Source organism: Rhopalosiphum maidis, chromosome 1 (genome assembly GCF_003676215.2).
Source record: "Rhopalosiphum maidis isolate BTI-1 chromosome 1, ASM367621v3, whole genome shotgun sequence".
Lineage (NCBI taxonomy): Eukaryota > Metazoa > Arthropoda > Insecta > Hemiptera > Aphididae > Rhopalosiphum > Rhopalosiphum maidis.
This window is the reverse complement of record NC_040877.1, coordinates 71,220,026-71,244,151: the sequence shown is the minus strand read 5'-3', so window position 1 is coordinate 71,244,151 and position 24,126 is coordinate 71,220,026. Positions and strand designations below refer to the sequence as shown.

Genomic DNA, 24,126 nt, shown 5'->3' with positions numbered 1-24,126 from the left:
TTTAACCAATTTTTATTTTATTTGTTGTTAATACTTTCTTAAAATTTTTATCATATTTTTTTATTTATGTGATATTTAAAATATTTACATTTTAGTGTCAAACAAAAAATCTCGTTTTTTTCATGAACAATTTTATGTTTATTAAATAATACTTAAATTTTAAGTAGGTGATTAAAAAATTGATTTTTTTAATGCAATTTATTTTTCAAAATAATTTTAAGAAACCGTATTGATAAGTTTTAAATCATTTGACTTGTAGTCTTACATTCAATTATAGTAATAATCAATAAAACATATAATTTATAATAGATATTTTATCTAAATAGAGTTTCAAATATTATTTTATGAATCTAATCTTATTACTAAAATATTGTAACATAATTAACAGTTATTTATGTATTGTTATAATTATAACATATCCTTTCCTTTTAGACATAAAAACATAAAAAGACAACATTTTAATATAGTTAACTAACGTTATTTTGAAATTAATTTCTTTTAAAAAACGTGGCCATTTATGTTTTATTTTATATTTGTAATTATTGAAAACAAAAATGTTTGACTGATTTTTTTTTTATATATGCAATAAGATAAATTCACTTTTTATTTTAATGTTTTGCGTTTTTACTATGTATTGTATATTATTAGCTAGATGATTTTTTTTATTGTTTTTGACTCATTTAACATTGTTTATTGTTGTAATTAAAAAAAAAAAAAAATTTTGCGATTTAAAGTTTTTATTTTCATGCAAAAAAAACATAAAATAAATATCTTAAATATCTTTTAAACCTACTATTTATGTTTATTTTAAACAACAATTGATAATGAATTTTGATTAAAAAAAAAAGTCTTCTTTTTTAATAATATATAATACTTTTTACTTATCTTGTAAATGTTGATTAAGTGCCATTGGGTATTAAAAATGTGTTGGTTTATAATTTATTATTTTTATGTTTTTATTTAAAATATGCTTTACATACCATTTTTTTTTTTTTTTTTTAAGCAATAACTGATTATTTATTTAATATATTACTGTTAGGTTATTATTGAAGATTATTTATAATAGAATGATTTTCTATTAAGTCAATAATAATATTTTTGCTAGATTATTAGGATATAATTATTATTGTGTATTTTGCAATTTTCATATGTATGAATTTTTCTATTAAACTATATATTTTGATATTTTGATACTAATTTTTAGTATTTAGATATAATATTATATTCAGTATAATTGTTTATGATATTCTATTGTGTTTCCTTATTATTAATTATTTGTAGTTGTGTTATTGATGGTCAACTTTTTAAATTTGAATTCAAACCTATCAAAATTAAATTATTGAATTCATTAAATGTCTTGGTAATAAGTAATAACCAATAATTATATAATATATTATGATAATGATACTATTGATATCTATGATGTACATTATTAATATTTTATCAATATTCAATACTATGGTATATTTTAAGTATTCTATACAATAAGCTAAAGCAATAACTTGTGTATATAAAACGTAAATGATTAAGTGTAATTTTGTACATGCATTTTTAACAATAAAAAAATCACATATTAGATTAGTATTTCTTGTTATAAAATAATTTTGAAAATTATTTAAAATGTACTACTGTTGTTACAACATAAAAGTATATTTAACAGCTCAATTGTTCTATATTGTTATTTATACAACCATAAACTAATGTTAGAAGAGTCAAAGAGGTGACTTAATAAGTCTTACTGTCGTTGACAAACGAGTCAACTCAGCCAGTTTTTGTTAGTGTGCAAGTAAATCAGTTGTCAATTACAACTTATTTAATATAATGTATGATGTTAAAAAATTATACTCCTTATATGATATAACATGGTTATTGGTAACGCAATTTGATCATTGTCAGTCGGGACACTATATCAAATTATAAAATATCGTGAAAAGGTTTTGTGAAACCAATAAGATAAATATATAAATGCAACAGTCAATCCTTTTTTAAATACCTAGTGTAATAAATTATGAAAAGTTTATGTTTAGATGTACTGTTTATCCACGACAGTAGATAGCGCTGTTGTTATTGTTTGAATTATAGAAATATAATCAGCTATTTTGTGATAATACACCGGCTCTACGGGATATAAAACCACTAACGGCATTAACATAAAATAGAAAAATCAGTAAATCACAATTCATAAAACATTGAATATGGAAAAATATATAAAATTAGTTTAAAATGTTTATTAATTAATAATACATGATTATGTTAAATATTAAAATTCTTACATTTTTCATTTGTACCGTAGACGGAATTGGACTACCTATGATAATTTTTTAATTTTGCAGCTATCACGATGAATGGGAACTTCTATCGGCTAGGAGTTAATGTTGGTGTAACACATATAAGACTGAAGTCAACAATCTATGCACTCTCTTCAGGTAAATATCCTACAGTTATTTATCTACTTTAATTTTAATTTTTAATTTATTACAATATTACATACATATTTAATTGTTTATTTTTTGTTGAATGGATATCATGAAGATATCATTGTATCAACCTTGTACAAAATATTTATTTAGGTATTTTTTTATTATTCAAAATGTTAAAATATTAAAAATTATTTAACATTTTACTATTTATTATAATATAATATACAATTGTGTATTTAATCAATTATTTTACTATACAGTAAAACCTCAATAATCCAGCCTAATTGAGGCTCTAGATTGTCTGAATTAAAGAAAGTCTGGATCAAATAAAATAACTAAAAATCGTAAATTATAAATTTAAGAAAATTGTATCAAATATTAAGTATAATATTACACAATATACTATAATTCAATACAGTGTTAGGTTTGAAAAAATCGCTATGAAGTACATACATATAACTAATAATTATTACTTACATATTTTGTTTTATTTTTATTTATAATGATATTAGAAAGAAAAATATAATTACATATTAAAGCACACTTACTGCTGTCCAGATTAAGCAAAGTTCAGATTAAGAAGGTTTTATTGTATTTAATTTTGTAGATTTTAAAGAGGATTATTTTATACAATTTAAAATATATTATTTTTGGTCCATCGATAATTTTAATGGGTCAGAAGATTTCTTACATTTTTACTTTCCTATAATTGACAGTTGTGAAATGAGAATATTTATTTTGTGCTTGCGTAAAGTTTCAGTTAAATTTTAAATTAAATGTACTTATTTGTAAAATATGTTCAATAAATTTATATCTAAAAATTATAATTGATTTTAGGGCTTGGAAAATGTGGTGTAGCTGTTATCAGAGTATCTGGTCCTCGTGCATCTGATGCTATATTAAACATGACCCATTTAAAATATTTACCAAAACCTAGAAAAGCTTGTTTGAACAAAATTATTGACCCAACTACTAAAGAACAATTAGACAACGGATTATTACTTTGGTTTCCAGGTAATGGAAACATTATTTCAATAATTTTACCTATTTAAATTTGTGATGTTTTAGGCCCTAGAAGTTTCACAGGTGAAGATTGCTGTGAATTTCAAGTACACGGTGGTAGGGCTGTTATCACTTCAATTCTACATGGTTTATCAAAACTACCAAATTTTCGACCGGCTGAACCTGGTAAGATAGTAATGACAACGTTTGCATTTACTAGTAAATAAAATAAAATTGTAAAATACTTCTTTTTAATAAAAGTTTTATTTATCTCATTTTTGTATTTTATACCACATAGTTTTTAATTATATTTTATTATTATTTACAGGAGAATTCACCAAACGTTCTTTTTATAATAACAAGATGGATTTAACTGAAGTAGAAGGTTTAGCCGACCTTATAGAAGCTGACACTGAGTTTCAAAGAAAGCAAGCACTAATGCAATTAGAAGGTGCCTTGAGACAACTTTATAGTTCTTGGAGACAACATATTTTAGAAGCATGTTATTTATATGTATGTTTTTAGCATTATTGTAATTTATCAAAGTTTCTACAATTTTAGAATTTAGCTTATGTCGAAGCTTATATAGATTTCAGTGAAACTGATAATATTGAAGACTTGGTATTGGAAAATGTTAAAGAAAATCTAGAAAAACTTGCTAAAGAAATTGAAGTAAATTTAAAAAATTGTAATAAATTAATAAGCCAACTGTACAAATATTTTACATATTAAATTTATAGATGCACTTAATGGACAACAGATCGGGTGAACTTTTACGTGATGGAGTCAAAGTGGCAATAATCGGAGCACCAAATACAGGAAAGAGTAGTCTTTTGAATTCATTATGTATGTATATTTACTATATTTGCTAATTAAATTATCTTACATGATAAAAAAAAGTGTATTCATATAGGTAGCAGGGAAGCAGCTATAGTAACAGATTTACCTGGTACAACTAGAGATCCAATTCAGGTGCCCCTAGATGTGTCTGGTTACTCTGTTCTTTTGATTGACACTGCAGGAATTCGTTCCCAAACTGTAAATTTGATTGAAGACTTGGGAATAAAGAAATCTAAAGTTCAGGCCCAAAGTGCTGATATGGTAATTCTAATGGCTGATGTTCAATATCTCTTAGATGTAGATAACATAGATTTGTGGCTTCAAAATTATGTAAAAAATTTGAAAGTGCAGTATGATAATTGTTTAGTATATGTGAATAAAATTGACACTGTGTCAGATGACCAAATGGTTCGACTTAAAAAATTATCACAAAATTCTAACTGGACCGTGTGTTTTGGTTCATGCAAAGTTAATGAAGGTTTATCAGATATGATGAGAACATTTAAAAGTCATTTACAAAAATTGTAAGTACATAATGATTTAATTATATACATTTCATTATAGTTTATTATTTTAATTTTGCTAAGATGTGGAAATCCCAATTTCGAACATCCTCGATGTACTCAAGCAAGACACAGATATTGTCTCTTAAAAGCATTGAATAGTGTTCAGATGTATCTCGATATTTCAAAGTCTGATGAAAACATTGATGTTGCTGCACAGCATTTACGTAAAGCAACATTACATGTAGGGAAAATTACAGGACATGTGTCGACTGAAGAAGTGCTCAATGTAATATTTTCCAAATTTTGTATTGGTAAATAATGTGATCATAATTGATTAATGTATCAATGTACCTCTTATATTATAGTTTTAATTTAGTACTATTTCTCTTAAATGTGTATTAATATATGTTTTTTATTATTATTCACATAAAATTGTACTTTTAGATACAAAAATAATAGTTATTAATTAATAATCTTGTTATAAAGCATAAGGTAGAGCAATCCTATAATCTATTGATACAATTATTGCAACTCGATATTCTCATCATTGTCCTTGAAAAGTTGCAAAAATACTATATTAAAATATAATATACATTCTGTGACTAAGATCTATTGATTGCTTTGTATACATTATGTAGGATTTTGGATTGTTTCCTCCATTTGTTGTTTGCTAACAATTTTATGATGTTAGTGATTTTTGAAGTATTTGATTTCAATGTAGAAATGTGTTTGTTCAGATTCTGATTTTTATCGAAGATCATCCCTAGAATTTTTATATTCTTGACTATGGGTATAATTATATTGTTTAGTATTATTTCTGGTTTTAATACTTTTTTGATTAAAATAAAAATTATACAAACTATACATTTTGATTTGTTGGGAGTTAAATTAAAACTGTTAGTCTTGCTCCGATCTCAATTTTTGTTCTAAAGTAAATATGCCTATTATAAAATTAAAAAAATGAGTTTTTTTGAAATTTTGAAAAATTAAAAGTTATTAAAAAATTTTCAATTGTTTGCTATTTCTAAACAATATAATGAACATTATACTAGGAATAATGGAAAAAATTAAAAACTCATTGTCTGGCCTTCCAAAATATTGTTATCCAATTAACCAACATTTTCGGGAATATTGTAAGAACAACCCTTTGACGAATAAGTTCTTAATACCTATTTATAATTAAATACCTAGAATTTAGATACACTATAATATTATTAATATTGCTATTATTATTTAAAGTATGAGTGCTATTTAGTTTAGAGAACTAAAAATAAAAAATAATAAAATGTTCACAAGTTATTTGTTTTTTTTTATATATATTTGCTGATTTACACTGGTTGTGGGGTTGTGGGGTAACCGTCAGAATTGTCCATTACTGGGAAAAAGTAATCAAATGATTAATGGCCGGGATGATTTCATAAAGGTTCGTGGGAAACGATAGTGATACCTACTTCGTGACGTGTGAGAAAAATATGAATAAATTATACAACAAGAAGATTAAGTACTGGCCCCCCGCCCAATAGACGTGACTTATACAATAAGCGACGCTTGCACGCTGCAATAGTTTTATGATATTGCGTTATAAGGGGGGGGGATTAAGCGAGTTAATAATGGGAATAATTTTATTACTTAATGTTATTGGATTGGTGCTGACTTTGGGGTGCAACCGGTGCAAATAATATATTTAAATATTTAATATAATATTAAACGAAAAATAAACATTTAAATAAAAATATATAATAATTAAATTCGGCGGCTAATGATAATGTTACTTGTTGCTTATTCCAAGTCGAACTGATATAGTATTTTTCTTCCATGGTATATTTTTATAAACTGGTTTTTTTTTGTCTGGTTTACGCGGATATATATATATTATATATTCTGTGGGTATGATAGTATGACTCATGGTCATGAAGATTAGAGACACGGATAAAAAGAACCGTGATTAAATTAAATATATTTAAAATAAAATATATATTTAATATAATATTTTTTTAATATATTTATATATATATTGATAAATATCCGTTATTAGAGATCTCTAATCTTAATCTTTAGCCTTCATGCATGATGAATTCATGGTTTGTAGGTTTGTTTCTTGTTATCGACTTTACGGTCGACCGGACATCAGTGTATGATAATACATGATAATGATAATTGATAAAAAATTTTCTTTTTTCTATTGAATTTGTATTTTTGATCATTATGTTCATTCATTTTTCAGCGATTAAACTATAATATATTATTATTAAGTATATTGAATTATATCATTGGATATCCCAATAACCGGTGAGTTTAAGTGATACATGATTTTTCAATAGGTAATATTTTATTATTTTAACATTTTTTATTAAGTAATGGATTCGGACACTGACAATAGGAGCGAAGAAAATGGTGATGCTCCCAAACACAATTTAATTGGAAAATGCGTTATGAAAACTATAACTCATCCCCTAGATTATGCTAGATTTTTGGTTCAGGTAAGTTATAATAATATATTCATTTTTGTGGTTGTGTAATTATTAACAAATTTTTGAATAAACCATTAATAATTAGTTGTAAAATATACACTAATTCTATTGCTTAACATTCACTTTAGTTGTACGAAGTAAAATTTTTTTATCTACATTGTATAGATGTAGTTGGTACCTATAGTATATCCCTAATGTCACATAGGACCTTAATCATTTCTTCAAATCAATATATATATATCTAACTATCTAAGTATATATTTTTTTAACACATCTATTAGAAATGTGTGTCATTAAATTATAATTTTATATTTAGATTGCTTTTGAAAAAAAACAGTATTTAAATTTTAATAGTTGTTTTTGAATGTACTGTGATAAAGGAGACTATTTTTCAAAAAATATCTAGTTGTCAAACTATACTAGTAGTTAAATTTTGAGTGTTATGAAGACAAGCAATGAAGATATAAAAATAGTTGAATCAATTGCTATTTATATGGACATAAAGAACTTAATATTTAAAACTTTCCTTGTTCAGACGAAAGTCTGAAGTTTTAAATATCCTTAAAAATATTGGAAAAATCGCTGTCATATCAAGTCAAGAGAACTATTATGTAAAGTGTAAATAAATTAAAATTGGCTTGTTAAAGTTGTAAATGCTTATTGGATTAATGATAAAATCTATGAAATTATGGCCTAACTCACTTTAATAGAAATGTATTTTTTAAAACTAGTAATTTTGTTTGTGAAATAGGGAATACATTTTTAAGATTTATAAATTTAAAAATACAAAATTTAAAAATCCATGATAATTGATGATAAGTACCTGAGCCGTGCTATAGAGGGAGGTAGAGGGCCAGTGCCTCAGACGTAAATTTTAAAAGGGTGCCAAAAAATTTGATTAGTTAATGGAGAGGTGTGAATATTTTTAATTTTACTTCATGACGGCACGACTCAAATGAGTAGTGTTTTCTATTTTCACTAAAATAAATTATTATTTTTAAATAACCTCTAAGTTATAAGATACTGTCATTTTTTATGTCGTAATAATTGTGTATTTAAGTATTATTTTTCTATATATACCATCATTATAAAAAATTATGACGGGCATTTTATATAAATAAATTAAACAATATTTTTATGACTTCCTATTTGTAAAATTTCAATTCAATAATAATACACATTGATGTAGATGATAATAGTTATAATTACAACTCATTGTCATACCTGTGAAACCAAAATAGCTAAATTACATAGAGTAGAACCCCTCTCGTCTGCCACTCCGGTTGATCCGACCATAGTATTATCGATTGTTCTTTGTCGATATGAATAATTTAAAAATACATTTAGATTTTCAATTTATAGTAGATATATAAAATTAATTGCTAATTTAATATTTAATATTTCCCTTATTAGGGTTCTGTATAATCTGATAATCCTATCTTTTTCGCGTTCCGACCATACCCCCAGTCCTGAAGGTGACGGATTAGAGAGGTTCTACTGTAATAGCGAATGTAGAATAGCTAAAGAATATTATTTAAAAACTATTGTTATAATACGTATATATTTTTATAATGATATTTATTATAAGCATCAGTCATCTAAATTTAAAAATTAAAATTAAAATATTATTTATAGATAGTTTTAGTTATACATGATAGGCACTGCCTTTCAAGCGTTTTACAATATTTCTTTTGTTATATTGTTTTTTGTATTTCTAAAATTCTTAAAGCTAGATATATTTTAATATATATTTTTTTTTTTTTTAGGTATTGTCAGAGTATATATTGCTCTACTTTCATTTCTGTATTAGTTTTTGTTTAAACCCTTTTTTATGTACATTTTCACTGTTTTGGTGGCAACACAATCCATGTAAATGATTAAAATCTTGATTTCAACCTATAAAATATACAAAAAAATCTATTAAAGATACTTAATATGTTTTAAATATATTATAATTACCTGTAATAGAAGAATTATTAATCTTTGGAAAATCTATTGTGTCAACAATTTTACATATCCAAAAGAAATGTTAAACTGTACTTTCCCAACTTCCCAAGGCAAGAATTTTCAAAGTAATTCAATAGTGATAAAAAAATGCTGTGTTCTATGTAATAATTGCTTTCACATGTGCTTGAAACTTGTCATCATTTCAGATATTGGTACATAAGTTCTGGTTACAATCGTATTTGAATGCAAAATTCTGTATCAATTAGATTTTCATGTATTATGAGTATTGATTAGACACAAATCCAGAATATATTTATTGATAGGGGGTGGGAGGCAATACCATGTGCCTATTGTATTTTATCAGCTGCCAAAAACAGACATCCTAGAATTTATCGCCCATTGCTCCCCTTTGAAACTGTGCCAGGTATTGATTGTATTTTTTTATCATACACATTGGCATTAGTAAAAAAATTTAAGTACGAGAAATTATAATAGGAAAATTTAACATAATACACTGTCTATATTATGCTCGTATCTTGTCCACCTATTTTATTATTAAATCTCGTCCATCCAGAATATAAAAATAATTAAGCCTAACTATTATTTTATAAAAGTCATAATATTTTTTGAAATATATAAAAATATTTTCTTTAGCATATATTTTAACAACATTTTGAATTCTTATAAATGTTATTATTTTTAATTTTGTAATCCAATTTTAATTTTAGTATTAATTTAATTAGTTAATATATTAGTTGTTATTTAACTTTTTTAAACGTACTTATTATTATTTTTTACAGATTGGCCATGAACCAATGGCACCATATCGTCACAGAAGTATTTTTGGTGAAGAACGATTATTCCTTCCTAATTTAATAATTTATGGTAATAAATTTATACATTTAAATATATATATATAATTGTCCATTATAATAAAATAGGGAATATAACTTTAGTTTATCAACTCAATTATAATCCTTATATTTTAAATAATACAAAATTAAGTTTTTGTTTAATATATTACTTAAAATTATAACCATATCCTTAGATACTATAGCTAAAATTCCCTGATTTTAGTATGATATGTATCAGACTCCCTCCTGTAGGGCCCACAAATGTGAGGAAAAATGGTTCATTAAAATTCTAGTTGTAAGTTTATAATAATATTATTAACCTACTTTATAATCTTTAAAAACAAATTATAAGATGAGTTGAAATTTAAGTCTTGTAATTATAATTTATTATATACATAGATATATAATTTTGCATTGAACAACAGTTAATGTTCATATAATGATGGTTAATTTTATACTTTTTTCAATTATATACACCCATAAAAAAATGCAATTTGTTTAAGTGTGATAAATAATCATTTTTATTAAAACAGTTTGTTTGAAATATATTGCAATTAAATAAATAATTAAGAGTAAATTAATATTAGTATCATATTATATTATATAAATTATTTTTTCAACGGAATTTTTTTTTTCTAAATATTTTCTACTAGCAATAACACAACTATTGATCTTTTAATTTCTCTCTCTCATGTAGATGGCATATTATATCATAAGATAATGTGTAGTTTACATACTGAACAGATACCTACAATTATGTTTTAGACTGTTTGAGCTTTATCCACTTATTATTATTAGTATTAGTATTATTTGAACTTAATGAAAAAAATTCTATTTCATCATTTTTTTAAAACAATTATCATTTTCAGCTAAATACATTTATTCAGTAGATGGATTTAAAGGAATGTATATTGGATTAGGTCCTAAGATCATGGGGATTTGTATTGAACATTTTTCATCATCACTAATGTCTGATTATATTCAAATTGACAAAAATCAAAATATAAATAATAAAGATTCAGATTTAGAAGTGTAAGTAACATTATTATTTTTAGTATCAATTATAAATAAATTTGAATACTTCTTTTTGATGATAAAATAATAAATTTTATCTCTAATATTATGCACTTAAATCTTGGCTGCATTTATCATAATCTTATCTTCGAGTACAATTAATCTATTAATTTGTTATTTATTTGTATGTACATTTATAATTCATTATATTTATTAAATCAACTCAATATATAGATGGACAAAATGTGCAATTAAAACATCTAAAGAAATGATATGTACAGCCACAAGTATTATTTTGAGTCATCCCTTACACATTGTTTCTATGAGAATGATGGCCCAATTTGTTGGTTATGAACATCGTTACACGTTAGTTAATATAAAAAAATATATATTTTATTTATTCTTTCTTCTATTATGTATATTAAATGAAATAAATCTGTTTTTTTTTTCACTTCAGCCTAGTGTTACAATCGATTTTACTTATAAACCGTGAAGAAGGAGTAAAAGGATTATTTGCTGGTATCATTCCACGTCTATTTGCTGGTTTGGGAACTGTAATTCTTGTTAATGTAGCAAAACAAGTATTTTCACGTTATTTATTCGATCCTTCACCTATGACTTTGAATATTGCTGATTTTGCTGCTTCGGTAAAATTAATATTTATGTTTTAATTTTAATTGTAGTTAGTCAGTGTTTAAATCGGTAAACATTAAAACGGGGTTATTAACATAGGTGTAACTAGGGGGGCTTGGGTGGGCTTCAGCCCCCTCAGAATTTTTGATTAAATGTATATGCATATAAACATATTATTAGTATTAACTTTATTTTTGCCTAGAATATAACAAAATGTAATGTTTCATATAAATTAATAGTCATTCAAATCAGTTTTAAACACCAATAGAAACAATAAATAATAATCAAATGTAAGAAAATTTGTTATAAAATGTTTTTAGGAATTTAGCCCCCCCCCCACTAACTTAAAGTACTAGTTATGCTTATAGATATAAAAGTGTAAATAAGTGTGTGTACCAAATATTTAAAAATGATATCAAATAAGATAAGAAGGAATTAGAAGGGGTATGCTTATTTATTTTTTTAAAGAAGAAGAATTACACTCTCATGTCAATTCAAGCATTGGTTAAAAGGGAAATACTAAATGATAAATTTTAGTAGAGTATCATTTTATATTGTGAAATTGATAAACTTAATACCAATATTTTTACAGTAAATAATGTAATTAAGAATGATATAGCGTAGTTGCATGTTAAAGAACCATACTAAAAGTTTAATTAAGATGCATACATTTTCAAAAATTAAATAGAAAAGAAACTAGAGAAATAGCTATGAAATTAATTTTAAGCGTAGCTCTTCATTAAGTAATGATCACTTAAATGTATGTTTTAAATTTGAGCTAAATATTTATTACCACCTATAAAAAATAATTCTAAGTGTAGAATGTCTGTCAGCCTCCATTTATATAAAATTTAATTAATTAATTAAAATCGTTCTTTATTGTTTAAAAATATAATTTTGTCTAAATTTTAAATTCTAATTTACTATAGAAAATAATAACTGTAGAATACTCCAAGTTCTCAGTTAATTTTTTTATTTTATTTATTTATAGAAATGTCCACTAGGGCAATGAGTACAGTAGATACATATAACATTAAGTTTAAGTATAAAATTAGTGAACAAATAACAATTTTTTTAACTTACAACTATCGTCAAAGAAAAATTATCAAAGTTAGATAGATATTAGTTACTATAATGTAAAATTCTATTAATGAAACTATAAATAACAAAATTATACTTTCCAACATAGACAATCTAGATCCTATCAGAAACCATCCTCAGTTGTAGGTTTAAAATGTTATTGTGTTAAAAATAATGGAAAAAACAATAAAAAATTAACTATATATTCAATGAATTCATTTTTCTGTTCTGAACCTAGATATAAATACGGTAAAAATTAAACTATGAATTTAATTTTGGTTAAAATAACATTTACTTAATATTTGTATGCGTTGACAATAAATTAATTTTAATTAAAACATAATATTTACTTTTATTTCAGTATTTAGCCAATGCTGCTACTTATTCATTTAATGTTGTAACTGCTTGTACAGCAATCAACAACTGTGGGTATGTGGATAATTTGTTGTTCTTTTTTTCAATATAAAATTATGAAAATATTTTATTTAACAGGTTAGCTGCTGGCATGCCTCCTGATATGCCTGTATTTGGAAATTGGTTGGAATGTATGAAATACCTGTACAGAACTGATCAGTTGAACCGTGGATCATCAACTTGGTTCAGACGTGTTCCACTTTCAAATTCAAAACTTCTAAAATTGCTCTAATCTAGGTGCCTAGTCATTCTATGTTGATTGTTATTTATATGTACAAAATAAAAATAAGTTAATTTTTAGTAAATATTTTTATTAGAACTGGAAACATAAATAGTATTGTATCAACATATTTTAAATTGCATTTTTATTATTATTATAATAATTTAAACATTTAAAGCTGTTTTTATTATATTTCAAGATGTATGTAGCTTAAAAAAAGACTTAATGGAATTAAAAACTAATTGGTACCAAATTTTGTAAATATATTCCTTGAGATTAGGAGTGTTCATAGTTGTTATTAACTCTTATACAGCTAAATTCATACTTGATTTTTTTTTGTCTCACCAAAAATTAATTTTTTTTTAATATACAGAATTGCTATAGGTTACAGAAATTAAACCTATACAGGATGATTCTTTTATCGAGCAACACTCAAATCAAAATCTGTTTCCTAATTGGTGTTTCGAGGAACCTAAGGGTTCCCATCAGATGGTGCCAAGGATTCTGTGAAAAATATAAATTAATTAATATTTTTGATTTGAATTATGATTCTAACGTAGAATAGCTCCAACAATTAAATGAGGGTTCCACAAAGCTCCTGCAAGGGTTCTAAGAGTAAAAGAAGTTGGCAAACACTGGTCTTGATAATAAAGTTAGACCAGCGGTAGTCGTAGCATTGGCCAGTAGTCGGCATAACAGAAAATTACATTTAAATAATAATTTTTTTAAAGTAAAAAACTTGAAAATTATTATAATGAAAATTTAATTTTTTTAAAAATAAAATTGTTTTACTTAACTGGAAGTTATGTTAGTAAAAACTAAGATACATTAAATTTGGAATGTACAAATTTAATGTCATAATATATTTTCTTTCAAATTTTTACTATTGTTTTAGTTATTGTATATTAAATAGTACAATGAATGTAAATATTTACTAATTTAATAATGATTATTTTTTTCAGCAAGTTAAGATGTAATATCTCATCCAAAAAAATAAATAAAATCCAATACTTAAATATTAGTATAAAAATATTACTCATATTTTGTATAATATATTATACACATATATAGTTTAAATTAATTTATAATGAAAAAAATCAAAAATCATGTTTTAAATTATACATATTTTTTTTTTTTAATTATTCAAGTTCTTGATAATGGAAAGCCTAATTTAAAACACATACTTTAATAAAATGTACACATTTACAAAAATAATGATTTTAAATAGAATTTGGATCGTATAAATAGTTCCGTACAATTTTATTTACATTTTTTCAAAAATTTCATGAAATCCACAAGAAGTACAAGTGCGTTCATAATTGTCTTCTTCTTCATTGTATATCTCTGTATCATATTCATGTTGATGAGAAGCTTTTGTGACTTTAGTATACAAACTACTCCTAGTTGACATTCTTAATTCTGAAAAATAAATAATTTTAGTAGGATGTATCAAAAAATTATGATAAATTCACACTACCATACCTTTGACTTTTTTTTTGAATGTTTTTAACTTTGAGGCCTTTTGCTTTTCTTGTCTTAGTTCAATTTGTCGTTCTACTTCTTCTTCAGAACCCCAAACTTCTAATGCTCTTTTTTCTACCTATAAGCATGACATATTATTCACATGTTACTATACCAACATTATTTTTACAGACTTGAAGTAAAAGATATAATTTCATTTCACCCCATCTTGAATTGTGTGGATTTTTGCCCAGAATAAACCTAAGTGGAGGTGAGCGCAAATCAATATCACAATCTTTTAATAAGTATTCTTTTTTAGCTTCAGTCTTGGTAATTAAATCATATTTTTCTTTTCCAAACTTATCCCTGTTTAAAAAAAAATTATAATTCATATTTTATATTACAGATAAATTGAAAATTTACTAAAACTATAACTATTAATATTAATTAATTATTAAGTAATCAACTTTTAAATTTTACAATGGAGCTTCTAGTATAATGGATTCAATGCATTTTTTTATTTTTGTGTATCATTTTCAGGGATTATTATCCAAAAGTTTCACTAAACCAATGGTTTTCAACCATTTTAACAATTTTCTACAAAATGTTTACAGCATTCCAATTCATATTTTACATCATTATATATATGTTACGGTAAAAGTAAGAATACCAGTAAAAGTTAGAATTTACCGGTAAATCCTAGGTTTCGCCGACTACTGTTGGTAAATGTCTAAATTTCGGACATTTACCAATTGATTTCGGTAAAACCTAGGATATACAACATCGTTTGGTCAAACCCTGAATGATTTTTGTAGTTCGGACTTTTACAAACGAGATTTGGTAAATCTTAGGATAAAAAAATCAGTGTTAATAAAAGTCCAAACATTTTTACCAAAGTTACTAATTATTATTATTATTTAAGTATATTAGGTAGGTACTACATCAATGACTAATATATTAGTAAGTATATTATTTTATTATTATTATTATTAAGTACTAATGCAAAAATTGACATATTAAATGTACTAGTTACATTTATTACTTGGACATTTACCAACAGTAGTCGGCGAAACCTAGGATTTACAGGTAAATTCTAGCTTTAACCGGTTTTTATACTTTTACCGTAACATATATATATTAAACATGGGAGATGTGACACACTTCAAATATCCAACAGATTGAAAACCATTGCACTAAACTGTAATCTATTATATTAATTAAAAACCTAAATTTATATTTTATTATTACATACTTGCATCTATCACAGACAGGATGATCAAAATTTGTCATCAAATAAGAAATACCAAATTCATGATTACATTCAAGACATAAAGGCTGTTCAGTTTTTGATAATATTGGATTTGGTGTTGATGCTAGTATTATCTAAATTAAATTAAATAAACCATATAAATATTAATTAGTTAGAATGTATTGATGATAATCTAAATAATAACTACTAAAATATATGCACTTTAACTGAGTAAAAATAACAACATTTCACCATATGACTTACTGGGAATTTTCAGGTTTAGTATGTGACTTATTGAGAAAAAATAGAATTCATTAAGGTAAAAAATAAAAATAATTCATGTTTGAAATTGAACAAACAAAATTATTACAAATGTCATACTGAATAATTAAATATATATAATATATATTGTTAAATTTCAAAACAAATTTATTTTACATCTTCCAAAAGATGTATGAAGCAATTATTAAATTTTTTTATTAGGCAGTACCAACAATCAACTACATAGGTAATTTTTTTTACTAAGGTCTTGATTTTTAATATTGACTTTCAAGTTATGATCTAACAAATTATTTATTTAAGAACCATCGTTTATCATACCGGCTTATTCTTATCTGATAGATCATCCTCATTAAGCAAAAACCCAGCTTCAGTGTCTACATATGATTGACCAGCAACTGTGATTTGATGACTTTTATCTTTCTTTGATAATGTGGGTCTTTAACAATAAATTTTAATTTTTAAAATATGGTGTACGTAACAGTTATTAATACATATTATTACTTAAGAATATATTTTATTACTCTTATTTTTTTAAATAAATTAATACTTTTGATAAGGTTGTACAGTTGATCTAGCTTTCGATTTTTCTTGTCTTATTAACAAAGCTTTTTTTCTATTTTCTTCTATACGTTTTCTCTGATCTTCTGTAAGTTCCATTTTAAATAAGAGTTCCAATATGAAATATTATAATTTGTATACAATGATAGCTGCCAATCAATCGTTTGAGCTAATAAAAACAATAACACTGGTAATATTAAAAAATAAAAATAATTAAAAGTATAATACCTACCTAAAACATTTTTGATTATTATTTATTAATGATTGTGATTTGCGATTGCATAAAACATATTTATCAATTTACAGTTTTTACAATATCTCATTAAAAGTTATATTTATATTATTTTTGAAATACCAATACAATAAAAATGAAAATACCTTACAAATAATGAAAAAAGTAACGACTTTAATAATATGTATCTATATATAATACCCTATACTCTATATTTCTATTACAGAATAAATGAAATTTCATTTATTCTGTGCTTCTATAGGTACCTAGTATTAAGTTTGTAGTAATTACTACTATAGACAAGAATTTAGAATACTAATAATTAATAACTAATTTGTAATTACTGAGTACTGACTATTTATGTACATTGCACTAACGTCTCGACAGTTGTTAACTCTTGAACATAATGATAATCTAACTTCTAATCATAGAAAATGCAATTGTTTGTCGTTATCAGTGGGACCAGTCAGTGAGTTGAAATAACTTACTGGGCTAACTAGAGTTACCATAAACCAATGTACTAACTGTCCTCGACATGGTAATGCATGGTAGTACCCAAATAGTTAAAAACTGAATTTTGTGAGAAATACGGAAAATGTTGCTCAGCTTGGAAAGTTTTTTGATAATACAAAATAAAATCATTAAAATCTGAGAAAACTCAAAATTGTCCAGCTGAGTTGCAGGCTGCTGGCTGACGGTCGTCGGCTGTGCTTATATATTGATTATAAATTCTATATTATTGCCTTTGCGTTCTGAGAGGATTTCAGTTTCAATACAAAAAGTAAATGATCTTTAGTTGTTACTGTGAAATGATTTTTTTCAGTGAAGATTTTCCTGAATAGGAGATTAATTGAACGAGGTAAGCGTTTAAAGTTTCTGCCCTTTGCACTCACTCTCTCACACACTCACTCATTTTCTCACTCTATCATTCTCTCTGTCTCTACTTGGATGAAACTATGACGGTACGGATCATAATATATTATTTTTAATTATTATAAATAGTTAAAAGACTGATATTATACTATCTTTTATTTAATGCTTAAATCTTAATTTAGAATTGTTTTTATTCCTATATTATTCTTAATAATTAAGAAAGATAAAATTAATTAGTAATTCAATTTAACTGATTTATTTAGTGAAAATAATATTATTTGATTATATTTTTTATTAAGTAAATAGATGAACAAATTATATTTATCGGTACAGTTCTTAGTTTATGGTTAAAAAATAATATATCATAATATACTGGTAAACATGATATTTATGTACAACACTAAGCAAATATTAATTTTACTTAGACTTAAAAATATTATAAGTTTATGATAACATTTATTCCCTGAATAAATATATAAATATTTTATATTAAGATATTGTTGTAACATAAAAAACATCAAGAGATAAAAACTACTACCCCATTTTTTAATTAAGTAATTTTTGTTGAATAACTAAATAAATTTCAACAATCATTGTAGTTTGTTTGTTTATTGTTTATTAAATAATGAAATTGTAAATTGTAGTTAGTAAGATTTCTAAAAAACCACCCAGCTCTCTATTTTTAACCCTTAATATATTGATTTGATATACTGCACTAAAAATAGTTTATTAAAATTACCTCAATACCTATAATAGTATTGTTGTGTAAAGTCATAAAATGTCATTATATGAATAAAAATCGAAAAATAATTTTTAAGATAAGACCCTAACTAATTTAATGCAACATTTTATAATTTATAAATACTATGTTTTAATTTTTATAGGTATTTATGTATTCATTTTTGCATTTATTTATAAGTAGATAGACTTTAGATAACACTAAGTAAATACATATATTTATATAATAATTGTGTAAATTACAATTAAAATGCCTTTTACACAATATAATTTAACTTACAGTATAACAATTTTAGACGCATGCAATTTTAAATTAAAAATTTTGAACTTTTGTTAGTATTAAATCATAATTTGAACTTGTTAATTTGTGAATATTAAAGCATTTATAGAAAAAAACAACATTTATTAAGATTGTATGAATAATAATTCATTAATTCGCTTATTTCATTATTTGCATTTTAAACTGTAAAAGCTTGTGGAGAATTGTACAACAATGTTCTATGACAAGGCTAACTCAAATGACTTTGTGGTTCAATAAATGCATTTTAACCCCGTAGCCTGCACGTATATCTTCATACAAAATTTTAACACAATATAAAAAAAAAATTGACAAGCTGTAACTTTCAATTTAATAAAACCTTAAATTTCATTATAATCCAAATGAGGTACTTTTAAGCTTGAAATTGACGCCATTTCTTATTTATACTTGGATGATAATTCATATGCTCTTCTCTTTAATTCTTTAATAGTGTTATTATTATTATTATAATTATAGTGTCTTAAATTTCTAAGTATAATATCTAAAGACCCTATTTTCAAATAGTTATAATTTTTATATATTTATAGAATATACTGAATAAGTACATCATTATTTTTTTTAAATTCTTTTGTTAACCGTACATTTTTTAGATAATTTTGATACACGTAATATATTGAAAATAGAATGGATAGTTTTTGAGTTATATTAATTGTATAAACTAAATAAATACAAGACTATTTCTATAATTTTTCTTAAAAAATAAAATATAACATGTAATATCTAATCCTTGAGCATTAACAATTTTTAGAAATTACAAAATACTTAGATAGGTATATTAATTACTACAAGTGTAAACTCATTAATTAAAATAAATTATAGTTTCATATGAATTATAATAAACAGTGTGAATAAGTTAATAGTATTAATAGGAAGTTAATATCTTAAAAATAATTAACATATTTTAATATTAATATCGGATTTTCCGTTTTTCCTTAATTTTTTAGATCCAATTTGTTATTCAAAATTATATTCCAAGTTTAAAACTTTTTTTTATACTTACCGTGTCTACACGCACAAAAATAAAAATATATTTGTTAAATCAATATAATCAGAAAATTACTCAAAATCTAAAATTATATGTTTAATAATTTAAATTAAAAAAGAAGTTTGTATTACAAGATATTATTTAAATTGCATAAGTAATCCTTTTGTGTACTAAAAAATTCCAAACCTAAATTTAAATATATTTATTATTTTAGGAAAAAATAGATTGACACTGATTGATGAATCAGTTTGTAATGTATAAATATCTAATCCAACTATATATTTCAAAAAAAATACTTTAAACTTTTTTTGTATAGAGTAGCATTTTTATACAAATATTGTTTATATAAAGTAAACATATATAGTTTGTATAAATTATTGTTTGCTTAGTAATTATAATTAAATATAATGTGTATATATTTTTTTTCTAGTTTAATTATTAGTTATAAGATGTTAGAATTAATTTTTATATATTTTAAAATATTTATAGAATATAAACAATTCAACAATTTTGCTTAATGAAAGACTGTAAGTCATATTCAGTAGCACCACCACTGGCAGATATTGCATTGAGGAACATTTGGAATTTGGACATGGCATTAGACGTAAATACTCGAACTGAAACAGTTGAATTATTGAGTCGTGAAGCTGACTGCCTTAAACACAAACTCGAAGAAGAAAGAAAAAAACTTAATGATGTGACATGTATATAGTTTAATTTAAAAATTATTGTATTTGCTATATTATATTTTTTTTAATGACTTTTACAAATATTTTTAGTGGCAAATGTTGCGGAACGATTAGAGGAAGTCACATTTCTGAATATAAAACCTAGACGTCTTTTAAAAGGAAATCAAGCTAAAATGTTATGTTGTGATTGGTCTCCAGATAAACGACATATTGTTTCATCTTCACAGGTATTAACTATAAATTTATAAATGTGCAAAAGTGTTTAATAAAATATGCTTGCTTGGTGTTGGTGCATACAAATGCTAGGATGGTAAATTACTAATTTGGGATGCATTTACATCTGCAAAAGAACAAACTGTTACAATGCCAACAACTTGGGTGATGGCATGTGCCTATTCACCATCAGGCAACTTGGTTGCATGCGGGTAAGATTGATTTAGGGTAGATCATTGATTTTTGTAATATATTTTATTTTGAATATTAATGAATAAACTCCTGATCAGTTATGCCTGATTATTATTATGAAATAAGTTAATGTAGACTTTAAATTAGGTATAAAAACCTAAATTATTTTTATTAATAAAAAAATTGTCTTTTTGTATTTTAAGTGGTTTGGATAACAAAGTTACTGTGTTTAATATTTCTAATCCCGAAGAAGATCCATCTGCTAAAAAGAAGACTGTTGGTACTCATACAAATTTCATGTCTTGTTGCTTATTTCCAAATTCAGATCAACAAGTAATATATAGTTTTTATACACATTAACAATACCTTTTTATATTTCAATTTGTTTAAAGATTTTGACTGGTAGTGGCGATGCTACTGCTGCACTTTGGGATGTTGAATCAGGTCAAATGTTACAATCTTTCCATGGCCATACAGGTGACATAATGTCCATTGATTTGTCACCATCAGAAATTGGCAATACTTTTATATCAGGTGTAAGTTATTATTTTTGTATTTTTTAGATTGCTAACCAGTTGATAGCGATTCGACTGGTTGATCTTTCTAGGAATACAGGTCGATTATAAAAGCTTAGAAGCAGTTTTTTTTTGCTCATCAAACAAATCTCTTCCTATAGACCTAAATTCTCCTAGATGTCTATCTTCAGGGTCTTAACATTATGAATGTAGCTCATTTGTTTGAAAAGGTTGGTGACCCTTGCAATAACTTATAGAGCTTGTTCATAATTTAATATAATTCATCATAATATTAATATATTAATATACACAAAATATATTTATAAATTGGTATACTATCATAATTAAAGCAGGTTCCTCGTGCACAAGAAATCTAAAAATAAGCATACATTTATCATTTATGGCCTAAAAATCTAATTTGTTAAATTTATTGTAGAACATCAAAACATTCCTAGCCAAAATGGCTTATACAAATCAGTTTTAAATGTCAAACCTAGATATTTTATTGTCAAGATAGTAAAAATTAAGTGAATATTGAGTAAATTGGGGGGAAATCTCTTGGTCTTAATGAAAAAGTAATAAAGAATTATTTTGATTAATTTATTTTTATCTTCCATCAATAATTGAATCAATTGTGGCCTTTTAATAAAATATAAAAAAATGTCTGAACTCCTTAGTTGTATGAAACAAATTTCCTTATCACAAAGGTATGTTTTGAATAATTATTAGAAAATATGCTAATCCATATAAGTCTAGCCCTAATATAATATGTTTTGCAAGTAATAATGATGATTTAATATTTTTACAAAAATTAGTTATTATTCTTAATAAAAATTGTTTTTAGTTAGACATTTATTTTTCTTAGAGTTGTGATAAAATGTTACTTTTGTGGGACATGAGAACTGGTCAAAGTGTTCAATCATTCGAAGGTCATCTTTCTGATATAAATAGTGTCAAATATCATCCAAGCGGAGATGCTGTAGCGTCCGGATCAGACGATTCTACGGTAGTAATAATTTTTTTTTTTTTTTTGTTAAGTGTCTAATATATTTTTAATATAATTTAGTGTCGGATGTATGATCTAAGAGCAGACAAAGAAGTTGCTGTGTATTCAAAAGAAAGTATTTTATTTGGAGTTAATTCCATCGATTTTTCAGTCAGTGGTAAGTTTTATTTAATCTATATAGTAAATAATAATGATGCACAACAATGTCATATTTTGATATCGATATGGCAAATTGATATTGTTTCAATTTGAAATTTCTATTTTCTATTTATATAAGTTTTGACAGTGAATCGGCGGTCAAATTAATTGACGATTAACATTAACGATAAGCATCACGATAAGGTCCCTACAATAAACGTAATACGTTTATAGCTGTTACTGAAGTCAACACTAAATATTAAATAATGTACTTGTAATTTTAATTTAATTTTTAATTTTTGTGTATAATAAATAATAATATAATATGGAAACTTTTTTTGATGTAAAAAATATATATTCCAAAAAAAAAAACGATATCGATATCGTTTGTCAATACATTGATATCGTTTTTTTTTTTATATCCATTAACCGATATCGATAACTGAGAATATATTGTTGTGCATCACTAGTAAATAATATTAGGTACCTTTTATGAAGTGTAAGACTTTGACAAGTGTCTTGCATTAAATAGCTTTCATGTATATAATAATATATTATAAATGTTTTTAATGATTTATTAAGTGATAAATAAAATTTATTTTTCATAATTTAAAGTAATTAGTATAATAAAATTATGTTGTGTTTAGGTAGAATATTATTTGGAGGCTATACTGATTATACAATAAATGCTTGGGATAGCTTAAAATGTGAAAGAGTGAGTTTATTATATGGACATGAAAATAGAGTTACAAGTATAAAACTCTCACCTGATGGAACAGCATTAGCTTCTGCGAGTTGGGATGCTTCTTTACGTGTATGTATATTGATTTATTAATAATTCAAGAATTCATAACTTACATAACATACATTTTTTAGATACTTAATAGCTAAATTATTTGTTATTATTTAAATTGTGACACTTTATTTAATATAATTCTCAAATTTCAATAAACATTAATTAGTTTTATCTTAGCTTAATCAAATATATACAAACTGTTTTTAAATAAAGTGCTGTAAAATGAATACTTTTACTATAACTTTTTTCTGTAAAATTTATTAAATGTATAAACAACTTTTTTTTTTATAGGTATGGGCATAAATTATGAAAATTCAAAATTTCGAATGTAGATCTAGTCAGTAATATGTTCCATACAATTATACAAGTTAATGTTGACAAGTAAATAATAATATAATCATAGAATAGTTAAATATATAAAAATTAATTTTTATTCTATGTTGTGTATTATATTATTTTAAATATTATTCTATTTGGAA

The 24,126-nt window shown here is 24.2% G+C and overlaps 4 protein-coding genes across 7 annotated transcripts; 3 read left to right on the top strand and 1 right to left on the bottom strand.

Moving 5' to 3' along the window:
• Positions 1–2,160: 2,160 nt before the first annotated feature.
• LOC113561277 (tRNA modification GTPase GTPBP3, mitochondrial) lies at positions 2,161–5,149 on the top strand. Its single transcript, XM_026967601.1, has 8 exons — positions 2,161–2,426; positions 3,258–3,434; positions 3,489–3,608; positions 3,751–3,920; positions 3,984–4,094; positions 4,163–4,268; positions 4,336–4,786; positions 4,850–5,149. Exons 1-8 carry the CDS (start codon positions 2,342–2,344, stop codon positions 5,085–5,087), a joined length of 1,458 nt encoding a protein of 485 aa, XP_026823402.1. The 5' UTR covers positions 2,161–2,341; the 3' UTR covers positions 5,088–5,149.
• Positions 5,150–6,900: 1,751 nt separating this feature from the next.
• On the top strand, positions 6,901–13,649 carry LOC113547871 (mitochondrial carrier homolog 2-like). 2 transcript variants are annotated; one of them, XM_026948424.1, is made up of 8 exons: positions 6,901–7,057; positions 7,124–7,248; positions 9,987–10,071; positions 10,910–11,072; positions 11,289–11,420; positions 11,512–11,701; positions 13,129–13,196; positions 13,260–13,413. In XM_026948424.1, the coding sequence occupies exons 2-8, from the start codon at positions 7,126–7,128 to the stop codon at positions 13,411–13,413; spliced, it is 915 nt and encodes a 304-aa protein (XP_026804225.1). In that variant the 5' UTR covers positions 6,901–7,057; positions 7,124–7,125. The 2 variants fall into 2 exon arrangements, with proteins under 2 accessions (XP_026804225.1, XP_026804226.1); XM_026948425.1 differs by lacking the exon at positions 6,901–7,057 and having other exon boundaries at positions 7,126–7,248; positions 13,260–13,649.
• Positions 13,650–14,535: 886 nt separating this feature from the next.
• Positions 14,536–17,578, bottom strand: LOC113558898 (DNA repair protein complementing XP-A cells homolog). Of its 2 annotated transcripts, none has more exons than XM_026964486.1 (7): positions 17,539–17,578; positions 16,941–17,120; positions 16,712–16,829; positions 16,115–16,245; positions 15,057–15,228; positions 14,884–15,001; positions 14,536–14,820 (listed from the first exon to the last, which is right to left on the bottom strand). In XM_026964486.1, exons 2-7 carry the CDS (start codon positions 17,048–17,050, stop codon positions 14,666–14,668), a joined length of 804 nt encoding a protein of 267 aa, XP_026820287.1. In that variant the 5' UTR covers positions 17,051–17,120; positions 17,539–17,578; the 3' UTR covers positions 14,536–14,665. The 2 variants fall into 2 exon arrangements, with proteins under 2 accessions (XP_026820287.1, XP_026820282.1); XM_026964481.1 differs by lacking the exon at positions 17,539–17,578 and adding an exon at positions 17,184–17,246.
• A 179-nt stretch (positions 17,579–17,757) lies between these two features.
• Positions 17,758–24,097, top strand: LOC113558885 (guanine nucleotide-binding protein subunit beta-5). 2 transcript variants are annotated; one of them, XM_026964475.1, is made up of 10 exons: positions 17,758–18,042; positions 20,588–20,802; positions 20,878–21,014; positions 21,094–21,212; positions 21,396–21,525; positions 21,585–21,728; positions 22,573–22,713; positions 22,774–22,870; positions 23,499–23,665; positions 23,939–24,097. In XM_026964475.1, exons 2-10 carry the CDS (start codon positions 20,616–20,618, stop codon positions 23,948–23,950), a joined length of 1,134 nt encoding a protein of 377 aa, XP_026820276.1. In that variant the 5' UTR covers positions 17,758–18,042; positions 20,588–20,615; the 3' UTR covers positions 23,951–24,097. The 2 variants fall into 2 exon arrangements, with proteins under 2 accessions (XP_026820276.1, XP_026820269.1); XM_026964468.1 differs by having other exon boundaries at positions 17,758–18,145.
• Positions 24,098–24,126: the final 29 nt, after the last annotated feature.